We start from the raw sequence: 23,122 nt of genomic DNA, 5'->3' as shown, positions 1-23,122 counted from the left end.
TGAATTAACTATTGATTGGCTGCTGTTCACATTAAGCGAGGCTTTGTGCACTTGAGATAATGACTGTTCACCTAGAGATGCCTCCTACTTTGTTTTTGGTTTTTTGATGTTTTCTTCCCCTTGGATTGGCTGGTTTGAAATGCTTTTGCCAGTCATGTTAACTAAACAGAATTTGGTACTCTCAGAAGGTGGAAGATAGTTGAATAGAATGATTGCATTCTCATTGTAGTACTTCTGCTGTTTTGACTGGGTGCTGTTGGTGATTAAAGAAAAAAAATCCATCTGATGTATTTTGTCCACCAGAAAAAATCCCATCCGCTCTGTTGCTTTGGACACCTAGTGTTTTGTGATTCAGTTGAAATCTATGGTAAAAATTATGTTGCTTTGCTTTCTGCTTCAGGGAAAACCATTGTGGAAATCATTTCACATACAGAAATTTATCTTCCAGTTGTATTTATGTGGACACAAGTATGTGGGGAATATATTTAAACAGGTTTCTCTGGTCCAGCTATTGGCCAGAATTGCCACGTAATCCTAGTAATTTCATTTCAGAACTCTGTTGGTAATTTCATGCATGAACATCTCAGTTTGCAAACATATTTGTTCACTGCAGTATTGGAGTTAGCACTGTATGCACATGAACCAAGTGGACTGCAGAGAATTCACAGTAGATTTGACATAGAATTAGTCTGGATTGTATGTTTAACTGAACAATGGTGATAAACAGGAATATGAATTTTCATTGTATACCCAATGTTTCTGTTTGAATGAACTATGTAATTAGAATGTTGTAAGGGAGGATGATCTTCAGCTTACTTGTTACTGTAAGAAACTGGTCTTGGTGCCCAGAGGGGTCTTGTATCTATTTTTGCAGTTTGATTTAATTTATCCGTGTAGTAAAGTTAACTGTGATATTGATGTTAGTCTTTAACCAATTGTGTTAATTCAAGGGTATCTTAATACTCGGTTATATATGTGAATTATAATATTGTAAAGTGATCTTTGTAGTGCTTTGATAGTATACTTTAAACACAAAAATAAAAACTTTTGATGAAATGTGTTTAATATTCAGACAAAAACCTTTATACATTTAAACAATGGACAATATGATAAATACCTTAACTAGAAGGCCTTTCAAAGCCTTTTCAAGATGGTGGTCTAAAATGGTTTTTCAGGGTTGTCTAAAGAATTTCGTTATTCTTTCATCTTGAAAGACAATTGCATGTATTAGCATCATAAGTGCCAAGCAGGAAACACACGAAATACAAACAAAAATAAAATGCAAGTTGACAGACAGGAACAGCTGTGAAATTTTTATACGGGAGGGACCACTGAACATTTTCACTGAAAGCATCTTGCATAATATATAGCAAGAGTTAAATGAGCTGGATTACCCACATTCCAGTGGTGGTCATGGGTATGAACTCACATCTATGGTCAATAAGATGTCAGCTTTCCCACTGGTGAACAATGAAGGCTAGGATTCATAGGACCTTCGTGGCCAAAAGCCATATGTGATGTAATAAGGTGTGGAATAAGGCATGGAAATGGGTGAGACTGAGAAGAAAAGCTGGTTGGATCCAACCCACTTTCCTTATAAGTAAAGGTAAAGGTCCCCTGTGCAAGCACCGGGTCATTCCTGACCCATGGGATGACGTCACATCCCTACATTTCTTAGGCAGACTTTGTTTGCGGGGTGGTTTGCCAGTGCCTTCCCCAGTCATCTTCTCTTTACCCCCAGCAAGCTGGGTATGCATTTGACTGACCTCGGAAGGATGGAAGGCTGAGTCAACCTTGAGCCGGCTACCTGAAACCAACTTCCTTCGGGATAACATCCCCCAATTTAAAAAGCAACTCATTATTGCACTAGGAAAACTACTGGAAGAAAAGAAGCAATGGAACAAGTTGCAAGAACACCAAAGCAACACCACAGTTGATTATCAAGATGAAAACAAAGAACAGATTAAAAACCTTGGGCTAGTCACAGTTCTCTCAGAATTCTCTCAGCCTCACCCACTTCACAAGGTGCCTGTTGTGCTTTGAGTCTCCTTTTTGTAGAGAAAAGTGGGGTATAAAAACCAACTCTTCAGAATTCAATAAGTGAAGGTGCCTTCCACATGTGTTCTGGTCCTACCACAAATAGCATGCGGCCTATATTTTGCCATAATGGGACAGAGGGTACCACTTGGAGAAGAATGTCTGAGGAACATAGCTGGTGAATTGGAGATGCAATTTGATCAGAATAGGATATGGGTGCCACTTCTGACCTGGGAGTAAGCTTTCAGCAAGTAAGGAATGGTTGTTTCCAAGTACCATAGAAATAGACGTAAAGTAACCTCAAATATTGATGACCAAAAGTTGTCTTGATAACTGATAATAAACTTGTTGAACTTTGTGCCAGTGGTGGTAGTAATGGCCACCAGCATATGTAACATTAAAAAGGTGTTAGAAGATTCATGGAGACTTAAGGCTAATAGCCTGTCTGCTTACCTTGAGAGATTCTAGTTAAGTTGTATACAGCATTAATACTTAAATGGCTGTGGTGCTGATATTTAATAGATGACCATGCTTTGGTTACAGGTTATTGGTTTACATGTTCTTATGTAGAATAAAAAGCAGACAACCCTAACATTAAATATTCAGCAGATGTATGTAAATGAAGACTTCCTGTGAGGTAATGGAGACATTGCTGGGTCTTTAGCTCATGGAAAGCAGGGTTGTACTTCACGCAGTTGTTTCAATGTATGCTGCTCTTGCTTGCCATAAAAAGGGTTCTCTGTTTTGATGAAACAGCTGGGACTGGAGTGGATTGAGCTACAATGAGGGTGGGTGGAAAAACAACTCTCGTCTTGCCATTGTTAATAAGCCACATTTTTCTATGGTTTTCACAGTAACTCTTCTTCAAGCAACCATTTTACCTTAATGCATGAGAAACAGTCACTGAAGATGGGGTTTCCTTAGGGCCATGAGTAGGGTTGCTAGTTGGCCTAGAGAAAAATGTCTTGACTCTTGTCCTTGTAGATAGAGGCTTAATGTGGGGCAATGGGCAGCTTAAACTAAATAGCATCAAGTTAAGCTGCTGCTAAAGGGACAGGACATTTTTCTCCAGGCCAGTTGGCAACTCCAGTTGTTGATCAAGTATTTGTTTTGTATTAGGGATGTGTACCACCTCTGTTAGTCTCTTGCCATGAAAACCCCAAAAGGGGTCACCATAAGTCAGCTGCGACTTGATGGCACTTTACACATACACAGTTGGAACTTAGCTAGCCAAAGAAAAGAAAAAAAGGTTATACATTAAGTAAAAATATAACAACAGTGGTGATAGCTCTACACATGAGTTTCTATAAACGGTTTCCAAAAATCTAAAAAAAAGTCCATATGCAGTTGCTGTCTATATGCTATGCATTCAAATATTGATAGTGCTCTCAGGTCTTCAATCCATTGATTCACTGGAGGTGGGCTTTTATCTTTCTAATTTTGTAATATGTCTCTGTTAGCTTTGGTAAGAGCATGGAGACCTGGATGGCCCAGGCTAGCCTGATCTCGTCAGATCTCAGAAGCTAAGCAGGGTCAGCCCTGGTTAGTATTTGGATGGGAGACCACCAAGGAATACCAGGATTGCTGTGCAGAGGAAGGCACTGGCAAACCACCTCTTGGTCTCTTGCCATGAAAACCCCAAAAAGGGGTCGCCATAAGTCGGCTGCGACTTGAAGGCACTTTATACACACACACACACACACACACACACACAAGAGCATGGAGGGTCCATTTTAGTTGATTATCAGTTAGCCTCCAAGAGACAGGCAGATAGTTTAAAAGTACCTAAGCATCCCCCAAAATCAATGAACATTCTAATACAAAATTGATATGAGTAATAACATCTTCCCAGAAAAACCAAATGACTGGACACGCCCAAAGCATATGTTAGACACTTTACTCAATCCTTTGCTAAAGAGTCACTGTGGTGTCCAGTGTATCCTAAACATAATTTTTTGCTGAATAAGTCACAACGTAAGATCTATAGAGATAGCAGTTATAAACTTTAAGGCTGTATCCCATTGCTTTGGCAAAATATTCCATTCATTCCTAAGAGTCTGCATATCATATTGATTAATTGACATAAAATATTTATAAACAAATATTGCAGGTTTTGTTTTCTGCCTTGATTCAGTTAAAGTTTCCAGGAGCAAAGGGGACTCTGAGACATTTAATGCCACAGGGCCATATTTAGATACCAACAAATCTTGCAATTGTAAGTATTGCCATTCTACAGAAGGTGATAAGCCATCTCTAGACCTCAGCTGAGAAAATGACAAAAAAATAATAATCTATCAATTGGTCCAATGTAAAAATCCCCCTATTGGTCTAAGCATTCCATAAAAAAGATTTCTTCCCAATTTTATATCTGGATTGGCCCATAATGTTAATTTAGCATGTGAAAACATATATACCTATAACCTTTATTGGCATAGATAGTTATGGTCATGAGATCAGAAATAGCAGGTGTTTCATAAAAATTACAATTAATTAATATTTAGGATTGAATCTTAACCTTAACCACTTCCACCAAAAACTCTGCTACCTTCACCGTAACCTCAGGCATGATGTCATTCAGCAGGAATTGACATATGGTTGTTCTGTAAGGGGCCATCAATTTGCTAATTAAAGGTAATGTAATTTTTTTGTGGGGTTCCTCATGTAAATGACAATCTAGGATAATGTGTTGTAGGGAATCTGGCTGGCCCATTCCTCATGGACACAGTCTCTTGTTAAAGGGAGTTTTTGTAAATCTCCCATAAAGAACCTTGGATGGTAAAGAGTTAAAACGAGCTAACATAAAAGCTCTCCGTTGGAGGGGTTCCTCCAGTGTATGGAAATATTGCTGTATCTTTTCAGGCAATGTTATCAAATGCATTTTAAATGGGGAACATACTGGCAGGTTAAGGACATATTTTCTGGTATTCATGGTCTAAGAGACGTTGCTTAATTATATGGAATGCTGCTTTTTCATCTAGCATTAGTAATTCGTCCAAATTAATTCCGATTTGTTTAAGCTTAACTAAAATTATGGAGAACCAGCTCGCGCTATAGGAGTCCCTCAATAGATAGAAAATTAGGTCTTTCATGATAGCTCTATAATGGATTCTAATCCAATATTTGAAAGTCAGTATCCAGGCTCTCGTCACTAATAGATTGTGACCTATTTCCAGAGATATAGTTGAGTATGAAACACATTTGGGGATTCCTAATATTTGTCTTATAAAGTTTGCCTGGAGGTTCTCTACGGTATTGTTAAAAAACCCTATCCAAATTGGGATACCATAAGGGGTTTGGCCACATATTTTGAGGTAAAAATTTTGATAGCTGCAATGACATTCTGATTGCCCTTAGAGAAAAAAAAATGTTTTAATTGTGCTGTTGAATGTCTGGCCAGGTTTACCATCCTATTTCTGTGCTCGGTCCAAGATAAACGATAATTAAAAGTAATGCCTAAATATTTATAGTTTTTAACTTGTTCTATTGGGGTTCTATCAATACTCCATTTCATTGGCTGCCAACTTTTTCCAAAGACCATCACTTTGGATTTGGAGTAGTTAATTTGCAGTTTATTTTCCAGACAATACTGATGGAAGGTATTTAGATATCTTTGGAGGCCAATTTTTGTACAGGATAGGATGACGGTATCATCAGCATATATTAGCAGTGGAACTGCAAGATCTAATTTAGGAGGATGACCATTGATGGATTTAAGACTTTGTGGTAGGTCACATAGGAACAAATTAAACAAGAGAGGGGCTAATACACATCCTTGTTTGACACCCTTGGAAACCAGGATTTTGGTTGTTAATCCTCCCTTATCAGAGTATTTAACTTGGCAAAAGGTATTGGTGTAAAGTTTTTTAATAAGAAATAGGAGACGGAGATCTATTCCAAGGGACACTAGTTTGACCCATAGATGTTCTCTTGAGATAGAGTCAAAAGCTCCCTTTAAGTCAATAAAAGCAACATATAGGAAAACAGATGAAATTGATATAGTTGTGCCATCTAGGCATGGATTAGGGGTCAGTGGGAGTGTGGAGAGGGAGGTAGTTGTGAATTTCCTGCATTGTGCAGGGGATTGGACTAGATGACCCTGGTGGTCCTTTCCAACTCTTATGATTCTGTGATTATACACCATTGTTCTCTAGTGGCAGATATGGTAGGAAGAAGGGGATCCACTCTAGCATAGGCAGACCCTAATGCATTCCACTTAGAGAGGGACACCATGCAAGAAGCCTCCAAAAGAGTTCAAGATGGATAATCCAACTGCAAGGAGCAATCCCAATAATTAGTACAAGTTAACAAGTATGCCTGATGTTATAAACTAAGATCAGGGAAACTAAATCCCCCTTCATTGAATGGAAGTTGCATCCTTTTTAAAGAAATCCAAGGCAGTGAGGAACTCCTCATAAATTTCCAAAACAAAATATTCACTTGATGAATATATCTGCAAGGTATATAGAAAGGAATTGCACATAAAATATAAATGATTTCCTAGGTATAATATTTATTTTGAGTGTATTTGGCCCGCCTCATAGATACAAGTTTAAAGTTGCCCATCTGTCCAAATCCAAAGATATATCAACAATTAACTTGTTAAAATTTAGCATAATCATGTGCACAATATCTCTAGGAATCAGTTATCCAAGATAAGTACTGACACCTGGACACCACCGAAAATGTCCATAGGCAAATAAACTCTGTCATACAGTGTCTCCCAGTGGCAATAACTCAGTTTTTGCCCAATTGGATATCCAGACATGTGTCCGAAGGTATTAATCATATTCAATCTTTTCAAGTAGTTGTTTACACTGATCACATTGCTGGAGAACAGCCTTGGGGGAGAGTCGTGGCGTTTACTGACTTGCTACTTTGTTCTTTTTTGGGTGGCACCTGCTAAGCACAGGGGCAAAGGTTCTACTTGGTATACTCTCATGTATATGCAAGCAGAAGGGGGGGGGGATGGCAAATTCTGCACGTGTCCACAGGCATCATCCACTCAATGCAATCAGAGGCAAAATGTTTTTTCTTGTGTATACAGCATGCGTATTAAGCAGCAGCAGCACGTAGAGAAAGAGACAGATCAGGGCCAAACCAGAAAAGATGTCAGAGGTGAGTGCTGATCTAAGATCTCACTACATTATAAACAGCCATGCTGTCGCTCACAGATAAATCAGTCTCTCCTAACCCAATCCCAGCTGCCTGTTGTCCATAGTAGGGGATAGAAAGTCTGGCAACCTCCCATCAACATGTAAAGAAAGTTGTGGTGGAGTGAGGGATTCTTTGGGGGGGGGGAAGTATGTGGATAAGCATGTTGGTGTAGCACCCCAGCTGTGCCTTACATCAGTGCTGTCCATATCTTTTGGTCTTTTTTATCCCAACCAGGCTCGCTTCCAGCATCTGAGCAGGGCTGGAAGAACAATGTTTCTAACCCAAGATAAAGTAAGGGAAGAGAGGGAAGGCTGGGAGAAACAGTGCTGCCAGCTGTAGCGTGTGAAACTGAGCTTTTTTTGTCTCTAGGTATAAAGCGTGGGTGTGGCCAGAGGTTCTATGCACAGGGGAGGGCAGAGTAGAAGAGAGCCACCATGGTGTAGTGGTTAAGAGTGGTGGTTTGGAGTGGTGGACTCTGATCTGGAGAACCGGGTTAGATTCCCAAATCCTCCACATGAGCGGCAGAGGCTAATCTGGTGAACTGGATTTGTTTTCCCATGCCTACACATGAAGTCAGCTGGGTGATCTAGGCTAGTCACACCCTCTCAGCCCCACCTACCTCACAGAGTGGAGGGGAAGGGAAGGTGATTGTAAGCCACTTTGATTCTTCCTTAAGTGGTAGAGAAAGTAGGCATATAAAAACCAACTCTTCTTTTTCTTCTTCAACATTGCTGGTACCTGAAACTCCTGAATGGAGCTTTTGTTGTCCTTTCCGTTTCCAGGTATAAAGCTTGGGTGTGTCCAATAGCAGGAGCTCAGGGGCAGGAGCTGCTCCACTGGATTTAGAACAAAGCCAAGATTTTTGGGGGTGGGGCAGGACCCTAATTAAATTATAGGCTTTCCCCCTTTGTTATAAGATGCTTTGGGATACTTTGGGAAGAAAAGTGGGAGTTAACATGTAGGTAAGTAAGAATGTTGTTTAAAATAGATCTCTAGTCTCTGCTTCAGATGATGTTAGGCTTACACACAAATGTGCTATTGTTTGGTGGTTGAGTAAGGATAGGAAAGACCAATGTTCAAATTACTGCTTGGCCATGAAGCTTACTGTGTGGCCTTGGGTCAATTAGTCTCTCTTAGCCTAATGTATATGCTGAGAAAATATCTTAATGCTGGAGACAGGAGAGGTTTGTAATTTAACTGCTCTGAGCAGCATCTTTAGCTTGATCTGATCTGAACTGTCAGTTTTAGTCTGCCTGTGATGCACGAAAACAGCTGGCAGACGCTTTCTGTGTTTCCCAGATACTGCCTTCCACTGCCTGGCTGTTGCAGATCTGTAAGCTTGACATTATTCCCTCCCATTCTTGACCTCTAGATGCAATTTCGTTTTCTAAAGCTGATCTTCTGTGCTACTAGATGGCATTACCCTCTTTACTTACAGCAGCATTTCCCCCAGGATCTTTTCCCTCTGTGCTAATTTTTCCTAGGAAAGTCTAGAGGTGGCTATGTCCAAAATCATAATACAAGACAGGCTGTGCTTCTGTAAACACCATGAAGTAGATTTATTTATTTTTTAATCCTGATTTGCAGAAAAGAGCATACAGTACTCTTCTATGCTTAGTTTATAAAAGCAATCAATACTTAAAATGCCACATTGTACAAAACCAGTTTTTACAACACCATTGAGCTATTAGTTATACACTGCATATCTAAGACCAACTTGTATATTCTCTGGTCAGAATATGTTTTATAGGCTGAATTAGAATGAGGCGATATGTTTGCTGGTCCATTTTCTTTCTTCACAATTCAGTCTTCACCAGCGTCAGTGCTTTCTGCATGTTTGAGTACACTAGAAATATATATCCAGAAGTTACTTTTTTTGCACAGAATTACTAAGAAATCAGTTTCATGAAAGTGTTTCTCTGCCTGAGGTTCAAAATTAAGGAAACTGCATGATCTTGCATTACTTTTCATCACAAGTATAGTGATGGAAATAATGCACACTTCTAATAATTCATGAAAGATCAATTCTCATTCAGAGTTCTTAGATTTAATCTGGTCTAAGGATGCTTGCCCTGACCTGGATGGCCCAGGCTAGCCTGATCTTGTCAGATCTCAGAAGCTAAGCAGGGTCACCCCTGGTTAGTGTTTGGATGCGAGACCACCAAGGAAGTCCAGGGTTGCTGTGCAGAGGAAGGCACTGGCAAACCACCTCTGTTAGTCTCTTGCCATGAAAACCCCAAAAGGGGTCGTCATAAGTCGGCTGCAACTTGAAGGCACTTTACACACACAAGGATGCTTACTGCATTCCATATGGAAGCTATCTGAACTCATCCCTCCAATGAGACATGTTTGGGAACTGGTCATTATGAGGATTGGAAACTCCCCTTCCTCATGCAGTTTGTGTTTGATACAAAAGTTGCCACAGGAATGTTTGGCAGTGGCTTGGAGGCAAACTGCTGATAAATCACCATGTGGAGACAGTTGTCAAGTGGCAGCCATATTGTGAGAGGCAGAGCTTAAGGTTAATAAGATCACATCAGGTTTTAAAAAAGAAATCCTGCTTGATTGCGATGTTAGCTGGATCCTGCAGACTGAAGGCCAAACTAGATGTTACATGTGACACTAGTCAGGTTGGGAAGTGTCCTTAGTCACACACGTGGAGCCAGATAGAATGGAAACAGGGCCCCATGCAGCCATTTCTGCTGGTGAAAATGGTGTGGGAGGGAAGCCTGTAGTCCCTCCACCTCCCCTCACAGCGCTCCAGAGTCAAATGAAAGCACTTTTAAGGTGAGTTTCTCAGTTCATAGAATCAGAGTTGGAAGGCACCACTAGGGTCATCTAGTCCAACCCCCAGCACAATGCAGGAAATTCACAACTACCTCCCCCCACATCCCAGTGACACCTATTTCATGCCCAGAAGATGACCAAAAAACCCCCTCCAGGATCCCTGGCCAATCTGGTCTAGAGGAGAATTACTTCCTGACCCAAAGTGGTGATGGGCATTACCCTGGGCATGTAAGAAAGGGCCATGAGCGCCAAACACTGATGCAAGCCTTCCTGCCATCCCTCTCATGATCTACCTAAGTTCACAGAATCAGCATTGCTGACAGATGTTCATCTAGCCTCTGCTTAAAAACCTCTAAAGAAGGAGTGCCCATCACCTCCCAAGGAAGCCTGTTCCACTGAGGAACCACTTGAACAGTCAGAAGGTTCTTCCTAATGTTTAGCCAAAAACTCTTTTGATTTAATTTCAACCCGTTGGTTCTGGTTCTACCTTCTAGGGCAACAGAAAACAACTGTGCACCATCCTCTATATGACAGCCTTTTGAGTCCCTGAATATGGTTATCATATCATCTCTCAAGTCATCTCCACTCATACATGTGACTACGAGTCAGGTCAGGTAACCTGACCCCACTCGTCTCTCAAGTAATGTCTAGTTTGGTCCTTTGTGGTAAATCAGCCTCCACGCTCGTCAACTTCTGCATCCTTTTCTTTCAAACTAGATTTTTTTTTGTAAAGCCTCCAAAACTAATGTGTTACAGAAGATGATGCTGGAATTTTTTTAAGTTGTGTATGTATGATAAAATTACTGTGAACATTTTACTTTAATGAATTATATGATGCAGTGGGATGGACCGGACCAACCGTGAATGGCATAAGTCCACAAAACAAATCTCTCTACCTCCCCTCTGCAGCTTCCTGCCCACTCCAGCTGCTTCTGAGAATTAGGGGGAGACTCAGCAGTGTGTGTGTGTTGGGGGGAGGGGATCCACAGAAGTCACACACTCCCTAACAAGAAAGAAGACAAAATTGCCCCCTCAGCACACAAGCTCTGCTTTCCTCATAGAAGTCACACAAAAGGGGTAGGAGTGATGTTGCCAGTTTCTCCTCACATGAAGTCTCCTGTGCTGCACCTCACTTTGTTCATGTATTTGTCCTCCTCCCACAAGAGCAACCTTCAAGAGGTTCTGGTAGATGCATGAGAATGGAGAAAAGCAAGAGATTGTTCCATGAACTCATGCCTTTCAGGGCCTGTAGAATCCCTTACCACAAAAACAAACTTAAACCAAATTGATGCAATGGTTATAAGAAGACTGGGGTTCAGATCCTCATTCAGCTATGATATTCACCGGATAATCTTGGGCCAGTTACGCACTCACAGGGTCATTGTGAGTACAAAATAGAGGAGGTAGAACCAGGTACACTATCATGAGCTCCTTGGATGAAGGGTGGGATAAAAATGTAATTAATAGCAAAGTAGGTCACTGTTCTCTTTGTATACAAATGGGGATTGAGGTTCAGCAATTCCTTGCCAGCGTGGTGTAGTGGTTAAGAATGGTGGTTTGGGGCAGTGGAGTCTGATCTGGAGAACCGGGTTTGATTCCCCACTCCTCCTCATAAGCAGCAGAGGCTAATATTGTGAACTGGATTTGTTTCCCCACTCCTACACATGAAGCCAGCTGGGGAGGGGAAGGGAAGGTGATTGTAAGCTGGTTTGATTCTCCCTTAAGTGGCAGAGAAAGTCGGGATATAAAAACCAATTCTTCTTTTTCTTAATGTCACCTGGTGACTTTGTTGGTGAAGTGAGATATATTCAAGGAACAACACAGTAATGGGAAGTGCATCCAATGTCCTTTTTTGAGATGGTGTGATTTACCCAAACTGGAAAACAGAGCCAATGCACTATAAGAATGGAACTCCTATTGTAGAATGGCAGTCACCTGTCCATTCCAGAGGTATTCTGGATGCTCAAATACAAAGTAGAAAATACTTACACAATGCAATATCTGCAGGTTCATAAGCATAGAGGCGATTGGAATATCTTCCAGTAATATCTGCTCTAACTGTCAGCGAAGGATCTGGAGAAGGGAAGGGGTAAAAACCATTTACTTCCAGTTAAAGTCAGTGGAACTGGTTTTAATGCAAATGGCATCGACCTTTGTGCCTACTATGCATAATCAAGATTTGTGTTTCCACATGGTTAATTTCACAGTATTCTGCTCTCAGCTTGACCCCCCCTCCCCCATGTTAGATGAACAGATTGCAAACTGTGTGTGTCTAGGGACAGGATGAATAGGGGCTTAAGGCTACTACTTAGGGATGTTCTTAAAATCATGCGAGAGAGATGAATTAAAGTGTTCCTAAATAGTTACATCCATTGAAGGAAGTGAACTTTCTTCTTTAATGACACCCAACATCTACTGCTGGAAGGCAAAGCTATGCATCTGTATTGCTCATATGGATAAGCCATACTGAAGAAATAAGAGATGGGGTTTGTTATGAAAAGAAAAGTTTAATATAGTCTCATGCCATGGTCCTGGTCCAATTTTAGTCTTAAAGAAAATGGCCACAGACCCACCATTAGGCTTCCCTGTTATGCATCCTTTGACCCCAACAGCTCTCCCAGGGAGAAGCTTCCTGACTTTTGATGGGCTTGTTAATGTGGCTTTCTGTTTGGTGGGCCAGAAGAGCAAAATGGGCCATGTAGCTATGAGCCTATTAACACAGTACAATCACTGTGAAATGGCATGAACTCACACTTGCTTATACAGTCAAGAAGAAAGAGCAGGTACCACAGGGAACAATTTAAAACACCCACCAAATAGTGGCTGTGTGTATGTTGGCATAAGAATTCATATACTAATTGTCCTGCATTTTCTCCTTGATGATGAAAATACACTTAAGAGGTATATTTTTTCACAGTAAATGATCGTGTAAATGGGTCCATACCTACAGTTTACTGCTTTGTTTTTTCCCCATTTACAGTGATTGATGTGAGGAAATTTTATTCTACAAATAAGTACTGCTATTTGATATCATGCACCTGAAATGTGTATGTATACACATTGGAACCAGTTTTCAAACAGGTATCTCTGAATCCTAATACTTACCTACAAACAGGATTCTGGGAACATACTGGCCATCAGGGGAGAGATGTTTGTCTGTGGTTTCATACTAAAATACAAACAGAAAATGAAAATTCCTTTAAGGTTTACCCTTTAGACCACACTATTAACTATTTTACAGTACAATCCTATGCAGCTACTCCAGTCTAAACTCATTGAAATTAATGGGCTTAGACTGGAGTAATTCTCTTTAGGATTGCACTGTTAGTTTTACCAATGACTTTATCATGATCAAAGGCTGGACATACACTTGCAATAAACCATGGTGCAGAGATGGTCATGGTTAGTGTTAGCTTTTCACAAAATCTTTCCTAAATTGAGATAATCTTTATGTAAGAAAATTGTGTATCAAACATGTCCACTAATCTACATGAAGGATACATGAGTATCTATTTTGTTAAGCACACACGTTTGGATGTTGGTGAGAGCACTACATGGTGAACTAAATACTTGTCTGTCTTTATAATGAATTTCTCAACCTCCCATGGGCAAACTAATAATTATGAGTACTAAAAATAGGGCAGTTAATGAAATATCAAACTTACAACAAGATTGAGGAGAACAAATTTCTCAGCCAACTTCTGTATTTCTTTGTGTTCAGAAAATACTTTCTTCAGTGCTAAGAAGGGGAAAAAATAAAATTACTCTTTGAGGGGAAAAAGAAATTGAGAGCAAAAAATGTGGTATAGACCTATTGTTGTTACAAATCCCGACAACTGTCATGAACTCTCCATGTGTAGTACTAGAAACAAGTAACTGTGTAAAATGAGCTATAAATGAGTGTACCCAGGTCTTCAAGCAAATGTTGTTCAAGGTTATCACAATCAATGTGTATGATTTTGAAAAGTTAGATATATTTGCCTAGCAAAATCAAAAGTTAAGGCAGAAGTCTCTACCCAGTGGGCACACTTGTGAACTAGTTGCTTTGCTCCATCTGGAACTAGACCTCTGGCTGATTATTTTGAACAATACAGCTATTGTTTCACTTCTGAAAAGTGCTGGAATCTGAACTTGGCTGAAAGCTATACCCTCTGATGTAGAAACCCTGCCCCCAAATTTCAAATGTCTGGGGGTCAGAACATATCCTCTCAGGTACTCATAATCTGTAAGAAGGCACAACAAGGACAACTGCAGGTGGAAATCTCCAGTCTTTTGTACCTCACACTGATTTGCTTTTAACTATGCAGTAAGAGCAGGGGTTATTCTGTTTTACAGGATCTTTAAATAAGAGCTGTTTTTTTTTTAAACGAAACAATTGTTTTACTTCCGTGCATACCAAAAACAGAAAGAAGTGTACCTTGACTATGAGGACAATCTTCCAAGTGGTGGATGATCATTATAGGTTTGTTGCTGAAAAGAAAAAGACATTCTACTTTAGAATTCCACAGTAGTTTACAGGAAAATAAAGACTCATGTGGGAGATTAACTTGGGGTGTTATATTAAATCTGAAGAAACTTTGCAAATGTTTCTCATTGTTCATGGCTAAAAATGATGAGGAAAAAACCTACAGTATTGCACAAGGTGGTACTATTTTAATACGTCTTGGAGATACAAGAACTTACCTTGTCCTAGCTTTGAAGAGAGCTTCTTCATACGTCTGAGTCCAGATAAGATAATCACCCCAGCCTAAAGCAAATTGACAAATGGAATTAAATTTTAAAATGTGATTAAAAGTGTTAATTTCATGCCTAAACAGAAACTAGCTAAATTCTTGAAGAAAAGCAATCCTAAGTTTAAAAAATGAATTGTTGAATCTGGTTTCTATCAGCCTGCCACTTTCTTTTGAGAAATTGTTTAAAAAGTGGTTTTGATTAAATGTAAAAGGTTCTTAGAAAGCTGGCATTGAAATGAATTATCTTTGTCCCTCTACTTACTGTAACTTTTAGATAATTAATTCCTAATGTGGCCTAGTCTTTGAAGGGCTCCCCCATTTCCCAGCATCCTTATATAGTTAATGGCTTACTACATTTTGCTAGTAAGTTATTAACTAAGGTTGTTGGTGTTTGATTTGATAAGAACCCTCAACATAGGCCAGTTTTACTCCTGTTTTACAGGAGGTGGGGATGCTCCATTTTGTGTTCATTGCTGCTGTAAATGCAGAGGGAAGTCCAGTGGCAAAGGAGTACCCCACACAAGAGTTTTATGCACATTGTCCTCCATCAGCCCCCATTTCCCCTGCATTTTTCCTCTCTGTATGATTGGAGGGCTCTTTAAAAAAAAATAATCAGTAATCGGTACAGCATTTTAATGCTATAACAATTACTTTTTTTAAAAAAAGTGTGGCAGGCAAATGGCAGTTTTGAAAGCTGATGGAAGGAAACTGGTGTTGAAGTGGTGGACAGGATCTCTGAAAATTCGTGCTTTTGCAAAAAGGAGGTAGCAAAGCAAGTTTGGGAAATGGCGTTCTGATTACAAAGAAAGGATCCTTGGAGCACAATTAGGACAAAACATTGTGTGGATGTCCCCCCTCTCCCTCCCCCAAATCCCCACAAAATCCTCAGTGTGGAAGCTGCCTGTGAGACAAAGACCCTCCCAAACCAAACAAACACATTGCAGAAATAGGAAGGACTTAAACTCCTGTCTCAATTTTTTTTTTAAGGGAAAAAAAAGGTAATTGTACTGAACAGGGGAATATATAAATATGCGTTTTTGAATGTGATCTGTGTGAGCCTTTTTTACTTTGTGTGTTTTCATAGCTGCTCTTCTCAATGTTGGGAAAATGCAGTATGAAAATGGTGTGAATACTCCTGGGTTTAAACTGCACAAAAGAAAAGCAAAAAAATATGGCAGAGGGGGGTCTGAATTGAAAAAGTGTGGCTGTGAAATTTGGTAGCATCCTTCAGTATAACCGCAGCAACCATCAGATCAGAAGCATAAATATCTGATAATATATCCCTGAAATAATTTCCTTTATCAGTGTAGGAGGGCCAGAGTAATAAATTCTAGACAGGTAATGTGTGTAGTGAATTAAAAGACAGAAGCTTTAGCTAGTATTTTTTTTTTACCTCTGGAGAGAGTCTGGGGCAGTTTTATTTTGGTGTCTCTGGCTTCTTTTGTGTCCCTTTTTCCATCTTTTGTTGTAGAGTCTTTAGCCAAGGTATGTGCGACAGCAACGATCAAAAGAAGCACAGATACTAAGCTCTTCTCCATGGCTAAAGCTAGGGGGAGGAAAAGCACTAGGATTATTCAGCTTTCAGAACAAGACAATGTGCAGGGAGGAACAATGATGGCATACAACAAATCTGCAGTTGCCTAAATAATAGCATAGCCGTGGAGTTGTGTCATTTCCTTGATCACACTGAAAAGGAACAACTGGTACATGAAGCTTTCAGTATCTCTTCCACTATTTGTGCGAAAGTTTGATCTTTGTTAATACAAAAAAAAAAGCAGTAACTGTTGGCTGGAGGGACATTCAGTGTAATTTACACTTGTATTAGAGCCAGCGCAGTGTAGTGGTTAGAGCATCAGACTGGGATCTGGGCAACCCAGGTTCGAATCCCTACTTCTGCCTTGGAGACTCACCGAGTAACCTTTGGCCAGTCACACACTCTCAACCTAACCTACCTCACAAGGTTGTTGTGAGGATAAAATGAAGGAGAGGAGAATAATGTGAGCTGCTTTGGGTCCCCCATTAGTGAGAAAAATATAAATAAGATATAAAGTAAATAATAAAAATAATTATACCCCAAATCAAGTATGAAAACCCCTTAACAGAAGTATTAAGCAACAATCAACATATCTAATTCTCAACATGGTCCCATCTGGAGATTTCAATCTGGAGACTAGAGCCATGAACAGAACAGAAAAAAGCCCCAGGTCTGCAAAAAACAAACACCCCCCCTCCCAAAATCTCGAAAAACCTCCAACAACTGGGGGGTTGAAACCTGACAACATAATAAAATCAGCATGTGACTTGCATGACTCATCCAGGACTGGCTGCTTTCTACTGTTCCACAGCAGTCACCCTTGACAACCAGTGTTGTGTATCAGTTAGCGTTTCAGGCTAGGATTTGGGAGACCAGGTTTGAATCCCCACTCTGCCATGAAAGCCCATTGGGTGACCTTGGGCCAGCCACCACACTTTCAGCCTAATGTACCTCACAGGATTGTCGTGAAGATAAAATGGAAGAGAGCAGAATGATGTGAGCCACTTTGGGTCCCCATTGGGGAGAAAGGTAGGGTGTAAATAAAGTAAATAAATTATAAATATAGCAGAAGATGGGAGCAGATAAAAGTATGGTTGATTGGTAAGTAGAAAGGAGAGATGGAAACAGGGAAAGGGGAGAGGATATGGGGGATACCAGGAGGAGTGTTGAGAATTTGAATATGTAGCGTGGGGAGGGAGATACAGGGGGAAATGAGGTTCCCCCTGAAGTCCTTGCAGTTACCCCACACTGCAGCTGGGTCAGAGCCTGGTGCCAGGCCCCACACAACTGGACCTAGAGGCACAATTCAGCCAGAGTTTTCCCACCTGCCAAGGGGAGGAGGGGGGGGGAAAGCTGAAGACCAGTGGGGCAGATACAGGTAGGTTGGCAGGTGGATGGGGGAAGGAGAGAAGGAGGCAGAAAAAAGGGAGAGGCTATGGGGACTGCCAGGGAAGGGAAAGAGGAAATAGCGGGAGAGGAGAAAATGAGACACTTCCCAACTAGTCCTTTTCGGTACCCAGCTTGTCACTCCCTAATTTTAAAGTTCCTGCAGTAGTAAATGTTTCTTTACCAAAGGCCCCCAAGGTATGTTCAGTATGGCTCTTTTAAAAACTTTTAGTTGGCCAGTCAGGGGCTGGGGCAGGCCAATGGGCAGAGGATTGTTCCCCCTCCCCTGAAGGGGGAGCACTCTGGGAAATTGTACCTCTTAGGTGACTGACTTTATGAGTGTCCCAGGGTGCACCAAAGTGCAACACCTTAGATGAAAAAAGTGTCCAAGATGCTGAGGAAAGGAGGGAAGAATAAGAGATCTTTGGCCTGCAGACCCCTGCCCAGCCAGGCCAGCTGTGGCTCAAACCTGCACAGCAGAGGAAAGGAAAAGGGAAGAAACCAGTAAAAAAAGAAAAGAAAAAAGAAAAAAGAAAAGCAACTTATCAGCAAAAAGCAAACAGTGGTAATGATAAAACTGATTAAAAGTGAAAAGTGAAAATGAACCAAAAGTGTTTTTTCTTCTTCTGTGTGTGGACCTCCCCTTCTGTTCTCTAACACCTTGGCGTTATTGGCCATCTCAAACTCAAATTCACCTTAAGTTTTCTTTCACAATAATTTTAAAGATATTTACTTCCTCTTCCAAAACGCAACTACTGGGGTGGCTGTTTTTGAAAGGGAGGATGGTGCAGAGGGAGAGAAACCTTTAACCATTTCTTCACTGTCGTTCTTCTGAAAAAAGTCGCCCTGCCTGAACTGCTTTTGCCTGTACTGAGGAAAAAGTCAGGATAGCCTGTAGCTGCGTTTGGGAAAAAAAGAAACTCTGTAAATGATCATGAAAGGAAATGTATCTTATAGTTTGACTCTAAGAATCATGTAAAGCATTTTAAAGTTGGGGTGTACTATGTAAGGACTTTGCGTTAAAGTTTTAATCATACAACTCCTCTTCCTTCTGAGGTAAATTCCACTGATTTCAGTGAGAATTAGTCCAGGAATGTTTAAGAGTGCAATCTTATGCAGAGCCACACCCTTCTAAACCCAGTGGTTTAGGATTGCATTGTAAAGTGCAGTCCTAACACTTTCCTGGGAATAAGTCTCATTGAATAAAGTGGGACTTACTTCTGAGTAGACCTACTCTTTGGCGATTATTAAAACTTGAGCTTGACTGTATTCTGCAAATGTGCAGCCTTGTCTGAGCTAAAACTAAGATGTTATGAGGTAATGATGATTTATTTTAGCGTCAAATATTTAATGGGTACTTTATGTTGGTTTATTTGGCGATTCCCTTTTTAATGTTGAAATCTTTGTCACCTTGGGAACCCTGAATTGGATGGAAAGGTGGCATAGAAATGTTTTAAATAAATAAGTATTCTTGAGGGTGATACTTGCTTAAGGATAAGGAAAGTTAAAAATAAACGATTAAAGCCCATACATTATGAATGCTTAAAGATTAAAAACACTATTTATATAAAAAGCCTGCGATTATCCAGGAGTGAGCATATTCCAGTTCTGCAAGCAGGTTTATTCTCTCATCTTCTTCTGGCTTGACAGGGAGCACAGTTCTGAATGACTGATTAACTCCCATTTTATTCTAATGTTAAAGAGGCTTTAATAGGATCCATCACTGATAGGTACGGGCCTCTGAATAGATTTGTGGAAAGTGAAATGGTTCTTCAGCAGCCTTAGGAACAATTCACGCAACTGGTTCTTGTAGGTTATCCGGGCTGTGTAACCGTGGTCTTGGTATTGTATCCTGAAGTGATCTGTTGATGTGTGAAATCCAAAGTTAATCTGCATGGCTATTGTTGACTGTAGTCTTTGTTAGTCTGGAGGTTTTTAGGACAGGAAGCCAAGCCTTATTCCTGTCCTCCTGTATTCCTGGCTTCCTGTCCTGAAAACCTCCAGACTAACAAAGACTACAGTCAACAATAGCCATGCAGATTAGCTTTGGATTTCACACATCAACAGATCACTTCAGGATACAATGGTTCCATATTAACATACCACACCCTCATTAGCACATTATCTTGATACTTACAGGACAATGATTAGCACATTACCTTTGATACTTTTTCCAGGACAATTATTCAGCTCAACTCAACCCCTTTCTGACTATATATTACTCTTCCTACACACTTGACACTGAGAGACACTGCCCTTCAGTGTTACTCCTCTGAAGATGCCGGCCACAGCTGCTGGCGAAACGTCAGGAAAGAAAATACCAAGACCACGGTTACACAGCCCGGATAACCTACAAGAATCAATGAACTCTGACTGTGAAAGCCTTCGACAATAATTCATGCAGCTGTTCTAGAATGTAAAAAGGTGGGTTGCTTTGCTTGGTATGTTCACTGAACAGTGGTGGTAAAGTGTTTTTATCCTTACAATTTAAGCACAGGCTACAATCTTGTTCCACCTCCTTTTCTCAGATTTTTGAGAAGATGGTGACCCCGATCTTCATTTGGATAATCCACATGCCTGAATCACATTTTGATAAGTATCCCAATTTAGGCTTAAACCCTACACTGGCAGCATCAGATCCATGTGTGCATTTTAAAAATGGGTCTGCCCTGATCACAAATAAAGGCCTGATTTATATGACACTAGAGACAAGCGCAACTTGTGATCCTGGATGGGTCCACCATCCTAGTTCCAACAGTACTGCCCTGTGAGCAATGCTGCCTCCTGTGCAACATGAGCCTGCTGACACAATGCCTTTCTGGGCCATGAATCTCTGGCATGCTGGAGCTGCATGCAAGACAGCTGAGGGCCCCAGTTTCAATGAGATGCCAGGAGACTCATGAAAGACTGCATGAGTAAGATGCCATCAGAGATCCTCCAGAGATCATATTTAAAGCAGGTCTAAGTGGTATGATTTAAAGAGCAAAAGGAGCATAGGGTTACACACATGTACGCATGTAGCTGTCTTATACTGAACCAGACCCTTGGTCCATCAAAGTCAGTATTGTCTACTCAGACCAGCAGCGGCTCTCCAGGGTCTCAGGCAGAGGATGGCAGGCAGATGATGATCTCTGAGGCCAAGGAGCAATTGAAGCAGGCAAAAGCACAGACCTAGCCAAACCATTTTCCAGCACAGTGTGTGACTAATGCCACTTCCAGCAGCAGCCAAAACAAAAAAGCAAGAATTGGGATGGGTCCCAGGGCACCTCGGGCTCAAACCCCCACTCAACCTGAAGCTCGCTAGGTGAGCTTGTGGAAGTCACTCTTTCTCAGCAACAAAACGAAAGAGAGGAGATGTACATATGTCACCCTGATACTGTTGAAGGAAGAGCAAGATAAAAACATATGATATAGAGACAGTTAATAGACTGAAACAGGAAATAAAAGTGTATGGAATAATACATTTGTCCCTTTAAACCATGGGTGTGAAAAACCAGGAAAGATTCAGGACCAGCTCTGGTGCTAATTTAATACAGCGTCAAAGTGGTAGAGAAGAAAAGCAACTTGAAAAGAAATAGGAAGCACCAGTATTTGCTGAAGAGGAAGTCAGAAGGCAGAAAATCTGAGGCTATTACCAGATGAAGAATGGAAAGAAATGACTGACAGGTTCTATGCCTCTTTCTTAAACACTGTACATATTCTTAAAGCTAAAAAAAGAGTCTCATCCTTCATCAGTTTAGTAGAACAGAAAGAAAAAGCATTATCCAGCGGCTGTTTTCTTTAGCAAGCGGTGCTCCTCTGCCCTTCCCCTTTCAGCTCTTTCTTTCTGTGCTTTAATCAGTAACTTGACTCTAAAGGTCAGGATTCCAACAGGTGCATTGCTAAGCAAGCCCTAGTCTTACCTTCTCTGCCCTCCTCCTCCTTGGAAGAACAGGTTCAGTGCTCCAAGTTTCAGTGTGAACAAAGAAGGTGTGGAATGCCTATTTATGCTCCTAGCGGCACCTCATCTCCACCCACAAAGCCAGGCTTTTGAATACTTTTGTTATCGGGTCAACCCTCTCAGTTTTCATCTAAGAATAAAATGTTTGGAAATAATTTTTAAGACAAAGAATGTTATCATCTTCTTATCAGCCTCATCAAACTTAGAAAGTAGGATTTATGGGAATAAAGGAGAGTTTAGGCATGTATCTCTTAATGTTTGGGCAAAGAGCCAAATCCAGGTAAGCATAAATCAAGGCTTCTGATTTGCCCCAAAGCTGATCTGTCTGTCTTTGATTGGGCAGAAGCTTTAGCTTGATGCAGAGTTCTATAATTCCTTTGAGAGTGTGAAAATCATTACTGGGATCACTCTTTCAGGGATAATTGAATGGTTGTTGGTGTGCTGCTATATATGGCTGCTACATATAAAGTGATCATGGCGACAACTTCCAGATCAAGAACTTGGCAGGCTCCTAAAGAGCCAGTTGGAATCACTGCAGTTATTCTGCAGCCATGTTTAAAAATAAGATTTCCATAAATGTTTTTTTAAATTCCATGATGTTTTCATACACAATGTAAATGAATGCAGTACTTGGAATAAATACTGTTTTGTGGCAATGTAACTAAGACAGACTGAATTCTATGTGAAGTTCCATGTCAAGGGTGATGTATCCTAAATACCAGGGATGCTGAGGGCTTCAATGCGAATGTGATCACCATTCGCCAGTCAACTGTAACGTGATCCAACTCCACACATACATGCAAGTCAAGTTGTCTTTTTGGATCACCTTGATGATGCTTAAATGTTAAGCAATTTTGCATCTGCACAATAGACATTCATGCTGAGTGCCAAGTCTGGGCAAAGTTTTAGTAAATAAGCTACATTTGTAAGTCATATTTTACAATTTATGGCCATTTTTTACCCTGTGTAGTTACTGTGGAGCACCTTCTCCAACACCAGTGAAGGCACATTTTCCCCAGGCTCATGGTAAGAGTACCCTAGTTGTTGCTCAAGGTCCATCTCCTCTGTGCTCCTGTGACTTACAATGGATACCTTGTGTGCAAAAATGCCCATGTGTGAATTTGTCCTGATGAGAACAATTCAGCAGTCTTTCCTTTAATTTTCAGTGTGGGCATTGGTGTGCCCGCCTCCTCCTTTGGTTACCCTCAGCACTGGCATTCATTGGTTTGCCTCCTCTGAATCTGGAGGTTCCATTTAGTCCGCATGGCTAATAGCCATTAATGGACCTATCCACCACAAATTTCTTTAATCCCCTTTTAAAGCCAACCCTGGGAAAAACAGACCACAACTTTATTGAATACAGCTGCAGGATCATTGGCACAGCATGGGGATGGATCCAACATCGAGCAACCCACCTGCTGCCCAATATAGCTCTGTCCCTTCCAGCCTGCCTGCTAGGGGGGCATGATAGCCTCATCCTCCTAGCCTGCCTGCTGGGGGAGGGAAACCATGGACAAGACCTGGGATCCCATGGGGGCATGAGCCGCTGCC

General features: G+C 40.8%; 1 protein-coding gene across 1 annotated transcript; it reads right to left on the bottom strand.

Moving 5' to 3' along the window:
* Positions 1-8,948: 8,948 nt before the first annotated feature.
* Positions 8,949-21,672, bottom strand: AGR2 (anterior gradient 2, protein disulphide isomerase family member). Its single transcript, XM_056857345.1, has 8 exons — positions 21,534-21,672; positions 16,105-16,257; positions 14,662-14,725; positions 14,396-14,448; positions 13,644-13,717; positions 13,084-13,147; positions 11,968-12,051; positions 8,949-9,037 (listed from the first exon to the last, which is right to left on the bottom strand). The coding sequence occupies exons 2-8, from the start codon at positions 16,247-16,249 to the stop codon at positions 8,988-8,990; spliced, it is 534 nt and encodes a 177-aa protein (XP_056713323.1). The 5' UTR covers positions 16,250-16,257; positions 21,534-21,672; the 3' UTR covers positions 8,949-8,987.
* Positions 21,673-23,122: the final 1,450 nt, after the last annotated feature.

The sequence above is a fragment of the Euleptes europaea genome, chromosome 11 (assembly GCF_029931775.1).
Source record: "Euleptes europaea isolate rEulEur1 chromosome 11, rEulEur1.hap1, whole genome shotgun sequence".
Lineage (NCBI taxonomy): Eukaryota > Metazoa > Chordata > Lepidosauria > Squamata > Sphaerodactylidae > Euleptes > Euleptes europaea.
The sequence above is the reverse complement of the archived record's forward strand: the minus strand, read 5'-3'. Positions and strand labels throughout refer to the sequence as shown.